This window comes from Podarcis cretensis (genome assembly GCF_951804945.1).
Source record: "Podarcis cretensis genome assembly, chromosome: 3".
NCBI classification, from domain to species: Eukaryota; Metazoa; Chordata; class Lepidosauria; order Squamata; family Lacertidae; genus Podarcis; species Podarcis cretensis.
Window position 1 is genome coordinate 60,050,347 of NC_137172.1, and position 13,063 is coordinate 60,063,409.

A 13,063-nucleotide genomic window follows, 5' to 3' on the forward strand; every position below is an offset into this window, starting at 1 on the left:
ACACTTTTCAGGATGTTGAGGAACTTCAGTGGGAAGACAAGGGTCAGGAGGGGCCTGATAATTTATATGCAAATCATTGCATGCAGTCCTTTCGATCCTGGGCATTGTGTATTATGGCCAGAATCCAAAGGGCACAGAAGCAGAAAAGCTTTGCAGCCTTCCCTTATGCAGAGAAGGATTGTGCCCTCAATTATGAAATGCCATTAAGACAAAATATATAATCAAAAATAGTGTTACAGCACCTTCTATGCTCCAGGATTTCAATTTGTGTTTCAAGGAGGTGATACGGGTTGCTTAGGAGGTATCAAGTAACTATCATGTATGATTTGAAACCTCATCTCCTCCATCACCTTCCTCACTTCCTGTCTTTCATATCAAACTTTTGGCTCAGAGGTTAATTACACTCAAGTCCTATTTAAGCTGAGCAGACAATTTAGTCACAGAGGCAGGGCAGAGGGATTGTGGTGTTAAGGGCACACTAGCAGAGCCCATACGGTTCTCCTGCTGGTGTGCCTTTACAGCCCGACTCTCACAGCCACCCTGCCTCATCCCCTACAGCAACCTGGTAAGAAGCAGTGCCACCTCTTATGGGAGAGGCAGTTCTGCAGATGCTGGCTATTCCTGGTCACAACTAATTTAGGACCATTCATTCCAATGGGAATTAAGTACAGCAGATTTGAGCAAACAAGGCGAGTAAACTCCAAAAGATGTCATCTATAAGGCAACAGTTTAAGCAAAACACTCACTTGCAGAGGCATCCCAAAACTTGATCGATCCATCTGCATGCCTATCAAAACAAGAATTTTTTAAAGCAAAATCTCTTTAGAAAAGAAATAGCAAGGCCGATGAGATTTAGTTAGTGATGTTAAATTGATGTAACAAACCCATATGCTCCTATTTTCTTCTTAGTATTAGCCTATCATAGGTGAGCTGCATGTTGAGGGAAGGCTTGCTGAAGGAAGTCCTAGGAAGATACAATGCATCTATGTGTACTCTGAATGAGGAGACATTTAATACTTCCAAGATCCCACTGGTGCTGCCTAAGTCATACAGTATCAAGCATAATGGGCATGATACCCTATAATCATGTTGCTAAATGTAAAGTTTTACATTTCCCAATAGAAGTAAATAACAGACATTCACTTATATGGAAGAGGTAAAGAGTTGTACTTGAAGACACCACCAAGACTGGTGCTAAACTCAACCTCTTGTCATGGTGACTTTATAATCTGGGATGAATAATGGATTTTGCCCTCTCTTAACAGAGTGAGAGGGGGCAACAGATTGTAGGTTTTTTGTTTTGCTCTATAGAACCAAATGATTTCCAGTGCAACTAAGGCTGTAATCCTAAGAACATTTACTAGTTTGTAGCTTCAATGAACTCAGCAGGACCTACTTTTCCATAAATGTGAATAGGACTGTGCTGCAAATCCATCCCACATGCATTGCAACACCAACAGCTGGTGTCATCTCATGAGGGCAAATGCTAATTCTCCTTACTACCTCACTAAGAGACGTATGATAGGATTTGGTTTTATGAGTGCTTTTCTAATTTTAAAACAGTTTAGTTCCGTTCATCTTTTAATATTGATGTGCATGGTTTAAAAATTCTGAAATTCACTTGTGTCTTAGATGTTGCTTTAGAACATGATAGCCCAAGTGTTGCCTTCCAGATGTTGTTGAACTACAACTCCCATCAGCCCCAGCTAACATGCAAGTTGTCACTCAACAACATTGGCTACTCATATTTTATATAATTATTTTTTTAAAAAAATATATATATTCTTTGTCTGAGGACTATGGATCTAGACAGAGAGAGTACAGTATATGTTGAAAACCATTCCCATAATCTATCAAACAAGTAACAAATAATCAAAGCTAATTTTGTTTTTCTTTGTTTTTCTGATATGTTGAAAAGAAAAACAAAAAGTAGTAGTAGTATCAACACCAACACTACTTAAAAGCCAGCATTATTGCCAACATATTATTCACAGTAACCACCCACAGAACCCACTGAGTGTCTGAAATGTTTCACATGCAATAGATAACAGCAAGCAACAGATATTTTTTAATTCACAGATATACATGCTGATTTTTCAGATTTTCTCTGCTCAAATTGGCTAGCACCTCATACGGCCAAGAAAACTTCATTAGATAAATTATACAACATTTAAAATAACTCAGACCACCAGCTGACCTTACTTAAATGTTTTAAATGCCTGATACACACATGGCTACAAATGTGTACGCTATTGCAAAGAAAGGTGGAGGCTGAGAGCCACTGGAGAAGTATACCCACTGTTGCTCTCAAGTAAGCAGGGAAACCTTTACTAGCTTGCTCATTTTAACTCTTCAGTTTTACATTAGCATGATAGAAATCAGAAAAATATCCCTCTGCACCATAATTACCTGTCCTGCACAATGCAATTTTAGCCTCAGATCAAGGATCATACAGTAATCTTTTCCGCTGTTATAATTTTCAACACTAGCCCTAACTCTACATTTATATTTCTAATAAAAGCTGATGGTAAATGCCAGTGAAATGTCACACAGCAGGTGGTTTTTGGGGCTGTAAGTCCTTTTCTTTTCTTTTCTTTTCTTTTCTTTTCTCCCAATACATTTCTCTCCTCCCCCAAAAAGGGGCAAGCAATGCCTTTTATCCACCTCAAATTAGTTCATAATGTTACTTTAAGCATGACAGACAATTATTATCTAAATTACCCTAAAATATGTGTAGGTTACAATATACCAGTTTATGAATAATGACGCATAAATTATGCATATCCCCACATTTACCTCGGCAGCCTTGTCCAAACTAATGTAGTCTTATTACTTACCCAGTAATAATGATCTCTGGATAACTCTGTGTGACCAAACCCCAGTTTCCACCATTGATAGGCCATTCCTATTTAAAACAAACAAGCTGATTAAATCCAAACACATGGAATACTGTTGCTTAGTAATAAAGATATTAACTCCCTTTGGTACCTTTTTACTATAACCTTGACGTTTCTGGCGAGCCCCAACTGAATAAAGTGCTGGAATAAGGTCCACAGGACAATCGGCAAAATATTCACAACAGGTAACTGGAGATTCATGTATACTCAAGGGATAGGGATTCTCAAATATAGGATACCTTTATGAAGGGATGAAAACATGAAAGCAGTTAGTTAGCTGATAAATAAAATTTGTAGTATGCAACACTTTCTCCCAAGGTGGTATTAAACAATGATAAAAACGTCAATGCAAAAAAAGAAAAAAATAGTAAATGAATACAAGCGAGTACAAAGTAAAGCAGCAAAGGGGGAAAGGAGCTCAAATATTTATAATCTATGTGAATAAATATAAATCACTTTGGAATACTAGTATACTCGAAACACATTAGTAAAGATTTAATTGTAAACTGCTTGTGAAATATACTCTATAGAAAATTATCACTTCAACAGAATGCTGGTGAACTGCTAATCTCAAAAATCAAGAATTTTCAGAAATTATCTTGTAATATCCCAACCCTAATATGAACTCCTGCTGTCATTAAAAGATCTAACCTAATTTTATGTATAACTAAAAATTATCTTTAAGATGAAAATTAGCAGCTATAACACAATGCATAGCCATAGCTATGTTCCTCCTATCAGGTATATTAAGTGTTTGAATCATCACACAGTGTGCCATACTGGCCAAGTTTACACATCTTGCTGAACGCTGGTTTATAGAATTACAAAAATGAAGAGGTACAAACTACAGTGAGCCTCGGTCTTGGGTACTTCTCAATCCTCTTCCTGCATGGCCAGGATTATGTGTTTGGAAGCTTCTGCCTTTAAGTGCAGCTTGCTATAACATCTGGACCCAGAAGTGTGTTTATCAAACTGTGGTGAAGCAAAAGCTGCTGGAATTGTCCTGGTCACACAGGAGGAGGAGATCATGTTATAGTTTAGCATGACAGACAAATGTAGACACTGAATTACTGTAAAGAAGAATTCACTGTGAGTTATCTTCATTTCTTCATTCACCATTAGGAATACACACACACTCAGGGGCTATTTACAAGCAAATCACAATAGAAAACTTAGTGTTTTGTTAAATGGAACAACCTTGATTGGTAAACTCCATCCATGACAGCTATGAGAAACACACCTTTATATAACCTCATTATATTCTGAATTCTTACCCATTTTGTGCAAGATCAATAAGTACTAAATCTTTTTCTAGAAGAACGACCACAGCATATGGCTCTTGGAAATCTAAGACAGAGACAACAATGCAACCAAAGATGAAGCCTAATTAATAATTTAATAAAAGCAAACATTGATTCACCGCTGATTTAATATTTTGATGCTTAATGCAACATGGGAGGGAAACAGATTAATGCCATAAACATTATATATATATATATATATATATATATATATATATATATATATACCACTTTTCACCAAATCTTTGTAACTGTTTCCTAAACAGTAGTCCCAACATAAGTGTACAATACCACTGAGCAATTAAAAAATGACTAAACGGCCATAAAATATCTAAGGACTTCAGCAGGAATCAACTCTGAAAAAATACAATAGGACAAGAGTGTCTTCATCTGCCTGCAGAACAACATCGAAGAGAGTGGCAAATAGAAGGCGCTCCCCACTCCAGAGACCCACGGAGTATGCAAGCGAAGAGGGGCCTCCACTGCTGATGACTTTGGGGATGAGTCCTGCAAAGTCTCATTCATCTTATTTGGTGGATGATTTCTTCTCCAGTAAACAATAAGCCTGCCATCCAGAGCCATTGACAGAAATGAAACCCAGGAAGCATTGCTGTTGCCAATTCTGAGAAACATATGTGATGTAGCTACAACAACAAATATGATTGGCTGTTTGGTATTGTGACATCCTCATATTCACAATATGATCTGTGACTGGCTGAGAACCAGTTTGTTAGGAAGAAGAAGTTGCTGGGGGGGGGGGGGAATACATGAACAGATAGAACAGTGGAAAAATTAGGGGGTTACTTGAGAAGGTTCTAGGCACCTCAAAAGCCCCCATATCACACTAAAAAGAGCCACTGGGCTTACCTATATAAAAAGTGTGCTTGAGTGAAAATATGCTCTCAGCTGGGATCTAAGCTCCTTCGAGCTCTTACAGGGTTTTACACAACTGTCCAAGCTGCCACCACCCACAATCAACACAAGAATAAAAATAGCAACAAGTAACACCAACAAGAACATACACTGCTCAGGGCTTCTCTGGATGTATGAAGCAGTGTAGAAGTAGAGTCAGTTAGACCAAATCAAGAAAAAACTAGGTAGCCCAGAGTAATGAAAAATATATTTTACAGTCCAACAGTTCTTTTTCCTGTCAGGTGGGACATGCCCAAGGTGACAATAGATAGGGTGGGTAACCCTGGAAGCGTAGGCTGGAACACACACTGTCAAAAGAGTGCCTCAGCAAAGGCAAACATGTTCAGCCAAAAGAACTATGCGCACAACAACAAACTGCCAAGGAACCTGGCTGAGGGAAATGCCCTCCAATAACCCAAAAGGGGTGAAAAGCTCAAAATCTGTGCAAATAATAGTCAGTGAAAAAGAATTTATTTTAAATAGGTGAAGTTGTGTGGGACATTGGGGGTGGAGGGGGGCAAAGTACAGTATGAAACAGAGTGGGAAGTGGTAGAGCTGACAACAGAGGAAAAACAAGGCTAGCCGAGTGAACAAAACAGCAAACTCACAACCAATCAACTCACCGCCCTCCAGGACACAAACATTAAACTACCACAAAAAACAACGCTGAGGCAGACACACAAACAATTCCACACACACATGGAAGATGCTACATTTATTCTCTCCCTTTAATAACACAAGGAACAACCACAAACAACCAAGACCAGTTGACAGGAACAGTCAAAAAAGGGAGCCTGAGCCAAGGGAGAAGGAGACTTCTCTGCATGAAGGGAGGCGTTTAAACTGGTGGGGGTTGGCTGCTTGAAAGCACAACTTTCATTTAGCTGCAATCACGTCCCACTTGAGAGCATCTTTAGTCAAAAGAAAAATGATCACACAAAAAAATTAGGTTATGCATTAGACAGCACAGCCACCAGCCCATGGAAGACATTCCAGAATATGAGGACTACTCTTTCTCATAAATGCTATCTTGCTGTCCATATAGGATGGTACTAGAGATATGTAAGTTCTCCTCAGATTACTCAAAAACTATCTACGATCTTTCAACATTTTTGAGGAACCTTTTAGAAGAAATGGCCCCACCCAACCCTGCCATGAAATCATATAAACAGTAAATAAAATTCTGGAATTGCTGCAGCAAAAAACTGCTATTAAGCAGTCAAACAAGTGGGAAGATTTTTTTTTTCAGAACCTACCATTAGGGTATGGAGTTTCACAGAGGGTTAGAAAATCAACTATTGAATAATCCATTTCTAAAACAGCAGTGCTCTTTCCGTGCATAACTGTTAAACAGGGTCTTCTTCCTACAGTGTCATATGACAAGCCACCTGACAAGATGATAAAAGGTTCTCTGGAAAGAAAAAACAAACAAACAGTTAAGATTATGAGAGACAGCATTAGGAGACTTATCATCTGAGATCAAGAGAGTAACCAATAGCACTCTACACTGTATATGTGGCACAATATACCACTAACCTTTTGTGTTAGGTGTGCTTGGCTTAAGAGTTGTGCAAGAACACAGGTTTGCCCAACAGACTGAACAACTAGCTGAAAAAATCCATTCCCATTGTGTTGATCTGTGTAAATAGAAGCACTTCCTTGTCTTTTAAACCATATTTTAAGCAGTTGGACAAACTATTATCAAGGATTCAGTACACCTCCCCACTTATTCAGAAAGATGCATATGCAAAATGCTGCCAAGGAATGCAACTAATCTTACTAAAACTTGTTTTTCCTTCCTTAGATGTGCCATACAAGTGTGAAACTCAAAATTCACTTTTAGGTAGGACCAGCCCATCCATCATGTGGACTGAGACAGCTGCCTCAGGCAGCAGAATCCAAGGGTCAGTGTCTCCATGAGTGCACCACCTGCCTCTGTGACAGCAGCTTCTGGCAAGATCTCGCAAACCTTTTGTCAGATCTCACAGGAAGCCGCCACTTCTCGTGTCTCTGGCGCTGTACCCCCTTGCCACCAGAGAAGAGAGAAGAAGCAATGACAGCTTACAGGTTCTGACAAGATCCCCCTGGAAGCTGCTGCAACTGCCTCTCCTCACTTCTGCCATGGCAAGGAGGACGCCCCACCCACCATCACCAGAGAAGCAACAAGTGGCTGCAGCAGCAGGCTCCAGCGAGATCTTGTGGACCTCGTGCAATAAAGACTCACTATTTTCTCTTTTAGATATGTACTACATACAAATGGAGACCCACAAAGTGATATATTTGTGATAAATCTGAACGTAATCCTGAATCTGAACAGTAGTGTGGGAATAATTTATTTCCCCTGCACATGATGTATGGAAGTCTGACAGGTTAAAATGCATGCCACACCCCAATTCCATTCCCTTTCCTTATTCTAGGATTCTTTAAACTTGCAAGGGCAATGCAGAGCCTGCACATGTGTGAAATAAGTTAGGATTAAATAAAAATCACTTCCTCTGCAATTCAACCCATGACAGGGGTCGAAGAGCCCTCAAAAACTCATCAAATCCTAAACTGGGAAGAAATTCTGGTTAATCATTTAGCCTCTCCCACTTCCAGATTACTGTAAAATGTAAGGCGTTTTATGTTAATTTTGCTCCCTCTGTTTTACTTTCCACTACCCCCAGCTCAGTGTTAAAATTTCCCTTGAGGTTTTTCTGTGTATCTGAAACCAGTTTCCCCCCTGTGTATGCACAATGACATTTTTCCTGCCCAAAGTAACATCCACTTTACTACAGCAGCAAATGATTTTAATGTATATTCCACACCTACATATAACAAATCTGTAATTTAAATTGTTGCAAGAATTTAAGAGATTTCTCATTCAATTAATTTTAACAAATAAATATTTTTTGCATGAAGGTTGTATGAAGACAAAGTGTATGGAAGTTTGAGAAAACATTTACTTTCACAATCATCTTTGCTTCCAGTCTACTTTTATGCAGTAACAACAACAACAACAACAACAACAACAACGCTGAATAGAACTTAAGGTTTCATGAATAAACAAAGTGGTGGTGGGTTTGTCACATTTTAAAATCATGGAAGTACTTCAAGAGCTGTTTAGATTATTTTGCCTTGCAAAGTCCTTATTTTTTCTCTACAAATATCCAAAACAAAGTTAAGTAACTATTTCCTAATTCTTACCCAGCTCTGGTAGTTTTGTATTCCACTTTAAGAATAGGTTTACAAGGCTCTGGCTTCTTTCCATCTTTTACCTGCTTTCCTAAAACAAAATATTTTCTTATTTACAATTAAAAATAATTTGATAAATCTCAGAAATCACACCAAAATCTTAAGAATAGTCCCATATATTTAAAAGGTTATATAAACACTACCAAGTGTACATCATACTATCCTTGCAGATTTAATGCAAATAACTCAATTGCTTCTCTTATAAACAGTAGATATTTGGCAGTAATAACCAACACCCCATGTGCTCTCTTACCTGGGAGAAAGTCTCAATCCACTGAAGTCAATGGGATTTACTCCCACATAAACATGCACAGGACTGAGTTGGAGAATTATGAAGAATAAAGAATTCTTTCCCCTTCATTGTATTGCTGTCAGAAAAACTACTTTATTTCAACATTTGGTCGTGATATATTTTAAAAGAAAGCAGGTTTGACCAGCAAATTGCCAGTTTCACAAAAAATCATCTCCACTATATAAACACTGTATAAACTGATTAGAACCTTTTACAGTTACTAATTTACATAAATAGTGAGAACCTTTACAGGGCTAATAGGCTAATTACATGTTCTGCTAATTTCTAAGAAAGCTATACAAAACTGCAAAGCACTGCAAAGCAGGTAAAACCTAGACATTTTTACGTCAATGCATAAGTCTGATAAGGTGCCACTGGAGACATCTTTTTGGACATACAATAGTAAGATTATGATCATACAACACATCAAAATTCCTAAAGTTGTGAAAGGTGTACACAAATGTGTACAACAGTGTAGCCTTGGATTTTCCCTGGCAATCTTATGATAAATGTACTACTGTGCCTGCACTTAGGGTGAAAGTAATCTTGGATTACACTAGTGTTGTGCTAGTTTGATATATGCTGACTCCTTCCACCCCCTCACACATTAGGTTAGTAGTTGGCATGCCCATAATAGCCAGGAAAGCTAACTTTTGAAGCAGCTCTGCAGACATCAGTGTTTAGCTCCACGGCATGAAAACCTTCACCTGCTGCCTTCTGCACATTAAGCATTTGTTGAAACCACCGGAGGAGACCAGGTTGTTGCCCCTTACTGAGCTAGTTCGCAACCCTAATAAAATACGTAACCAGAAAAAGCTGCCTGGTCCTATTCTACCTTGGGACACAAGAGGTGCACCTGAACTAGTTTTCTTTTGCAATACTGCCTAGATTAATAAACAACTCCACACTTAGCCTCCAAAGCAATGGACTTTCAAAGCCAAATCCTGACTACAGGAGACAAGGCAGGTGATATAAGCAGCAGCAGAGTTGCAAATATATGGTACAGTTTAATACCTTCTTTCAGCACATGGTCCTCAAGAATAGAGTGGCATGAAGTAGCAGCCACTGGTAAGCAGTTTAGATGACTTCGCCTGCAAATCACTCTAAAGCATAATGTATACACAATGTTGACTAGAACACACTTCCATTTTGAACTTACCATGTGGAGTGATTGTCTGAAATGGCTTGGTAGGATTCCTTACATTCCATATAGTCAAGGTTCCGTCCGAATGGCTACAGATAAATTGCTTTCCTTCGTGGTGCCAAGCTACAGAATGGATTGCCTGATCAAAGGAGGGGAAATCAAAGCAATAAGCAGAAATCTTAACAATTTCATTCAAATATTGCTTAAATACTCCACCATAGTTCATGTGATTAAATAATGTGATAAAATACTATTCTAATGCAAAACTGTAACACTGATTCTGAAGATAGTTTTCTTTAACAAATCATTTTACGTGTGTTGCGAAAGCAGTTCAACTATTTAAACTTTGTTCGGTTTAAAACTGCTATTGAAAACCTAATACAGTGGTATAGTACAGTGGTGCAAATGAGAAAAACATATATATATATTTCCAATTGCTTTTGGTGTACTATAGTCTGTTAAACTGAAGAGAACACCTGTATCTTTTGACAAGGGTACAATTGTCTGCAGTATTGGGGAAAGACACAATTTTCATAATGACTTTGTTTCAATGCTATGCTTCCCTACAGCAATGTACTCTTTGATCTTTTTAGCTAGCATGCATTTTGTATCAAGATTCAATTGCCATAATCAATGCATGTGGAAGTGAGCTAGCCTACAAAATGTTTCCTATACAATTGATTTTGGAAGTCTGACTGGTCAACTGGAATTGCATCATGTGATAATTGGTCAACCTCCTATCTGATGAAAATCATAAAACTTTCACATCATGCTATATTAAAAATGTACTATTAATCAAGAACAGAGAATTCTCCTGGTGTAAATCAGCATTCATCAACATCTCACCAACTATGCACAACTGAAAAGGTGACATTTGATTTTACAAGGCAATGACAAACTTGATTTATAATAAAATGAGAATCAGATATGACATGTAATAAACGGGATCTGCACTCCATAAAGGCTTTGCTATAAGCAAAAAATGAATCCAGTTTTTAGACTTACTAAGACTACTGCATTAAAACACATGTATAAAATATTTATCTTATTATTTTCTACTTTGACTAGAACATTAGATTGCTGAAGTCATACACATGAAGTGCAGGACTAACATCCTGCAGTGGTGTCCAAACTTTTTTCAAAGAGGGCTAGAGTTGTTGAGCTTTTTTTAGGATTGAAGGACTAGTAGTGGAAGTAATAAGAGTTTTTTGTTGTATGCAGCAATCATCAGCTAACACAGCAAAATACTTCAGAGAAATTCTTCAAAATAATTGCAATGTAACAGTTAAGACTATTGAAATTTCTGTAATTTGGGAGCGCCTGGACAATTCATAGCAATGCTAAATAACAATCTAGTACTGTTACTAGAAAAACAGCTCTAAAATTTAAACTTATTTAGAAATATAGCCACCCCTGCACTAGAGTAATAATGTGGCCCAGTCAGATGCCGTCCAATTTCAACTCCCATCAGCGCCACGCAGAACAACCAATTGTCAATGATTAGGGGTTATTGGGAGTAGTAATTCAACAACATTTGGAGGACCACAGACTAGTTACCCAAGCTTCAGAGACTATACCTGTGGTTTTCAGTTTTCCACTAGATTAGATCTTCTAACTGCTAAACTGGTCAAGAAATCCCAGAATTCCCAGAACATACTTTGTAAAAAGTGCTATATGCTACATTGACTATTGGATTAATTACACGTAGACTTGAAATTTTTGAACTATAAAAACTCAAGGCCAGTGATATTTTACATACAACACATTTGAAAAGGCATTAAAATGTAAATTGAAATTAGTCCATCAGATTAAAACACAAGGTGAAAATCAGTTTAACAATGAGCCCTGTGACTTGAATATTCCAGCCAAGTATACAGCAATAATCCTGCATTAAACTATTATGAAACAAAGCAAACCACAATGTACTACTTTTTAAAAAATAAAATTCTTTCAAGTTAAGGAATTGCTCATTTCCTAAAATGCCTGTAGCGTAGCTTGTGAAACCAGATGCCTTTCTAGGTTTCTTTGATGTCATTTTTATTTCCCCACATTATATAGCTACTTCTAGCTATGGTATAAAACGAAGCAAATGTATCCTCTCTGTATTTTTTTACTTCTATCAGTGCAGTGGTACCTCGGGTTACAGACGCTTCAGGTTACAAATGCTTCAGGTTACAGACTCTGCTAACCCAGAAATAGTACCTCGGGTTAAGAACTTTGCTTCAGGATGAGAACAGAAATCGCGCTGCAGCGGCGCAGCAGGCCCCATTAGCTAAAATGGTATCTCAGGTTAAGAACAGTTTCAGGTTAAGAACGGACCTCTAGAACGAATTAAGTTCTTAACCCAGGGTACCACTGTACAGATTCCCAAATTATTCTATCACTATGCTGCAATATCAGAAAACTTTGATACAAGACTTCATAAACTGTGCATTCATAGCATCAGAAAGTCCACATGACCATGTTTTTATGTATCACAGCAAAAGTCAGGGTCAAGAAAGAGAAACAGAAGTGACTCAACAATAACACAGGAAAGTGATGGAAACATTTATTGTCTCTGTACTAAATGTTGGTATCAAAGGAACAACAAAAATGAACAAAGGCAACTGCATGAGGAAAGGTGCAATTTTCTCCTGTAGAACTGTAAAGCAGATTTCCCTCTTCATTCTGGAAGGGGTCTAACTGCACACTAGTGATGTGAAAGTCCATCATGACAGGAATCATCAGGCTAGGAAATGTTGTGTATTGCAGATAGAGAAGCCTTGATTGCAGGGACAGGGAACCTCCAGCCTCTAATTAGGTCTGCCAGGCCTCCCCATTTGGCCTAAAGCCCAAGCCACACCCACTGGCCTATATCACGTCAGGACATGACTGGGCCAAAGGGGGTTTTGTAGGCACTACTGATCATTTGCATCTCAAAGCCCTGGCACACAGCACTTTGACTGTTGGGGCTTGCACAGTTCTGTAAACGGTCCTTTTACGCCATAAAGTTTAAGGGGAAAAATTAAAGTATTTTCCTGTTCTGCCTTTGTGAACTTGTTCTAAATGATTCTTTGATAACAGAAAGCACACTTAAGAATACATTTCCTGGAGCTTTGGGTAGAAGAGATGCCAAGCCAAGCCTTCTGCTACACATCAAAAATCTGAAGAAGTGTGCGTGCACACAAAAGCTCATACCAATAACTAACTTAGTTGGTCTCTAAGGTGCTACCGGAAGGAATTTTATTATTATTTTATTTTATTTATTTTGTTTCGACTATGGCAGACCAACACTGCTACTACC

General features: G+C 38.2%; 1 protein-coding gene across 6 annotated transcripts in view; it reads right to left on the reverse strand.

The window, feature by feature from the left end:
• The window catches only part of STXBP5 (syntaxin binding protein 5), a 114,316-nt gene that overhangs the window by 39,980 nt on the left and 61,273 nt on the right, over positions 1-13,063 (reverse strand). For all 6 annotated transcript variants that reach the window (XM_079970872.1, XM_079970871.1, XM_079970869.1 and 3 more), the window contains 7 exons: positions 9,796-9,919; positions 8,297-8,375; positions 6,367-6,521; positions 4,172-4,244; positions 2,989-3,136; positions 2,838-2,905; positions 747-787 (listed from right to left, as the gene is read on the reverse strand). In XM_079970872.1, the coding sequence (XP_079826998.1) occupies positions 747-787; positions 2,838-2,905; positions 2,989-3,136; positions 4,172-4,244; positions 6,367-6,521; positions 8,297-8,375; positions 9,796-9,919 (688 nt within the window). The remainder of the gene's footprint in view (positions 1-746; positions 788-2,837; positions 2,906-2,988; positions 3,137-4,171; positions 4,245-6,366; positions 6,522-8,296; positions 8,376-9,795; positions 9,920-13,063) is intronic.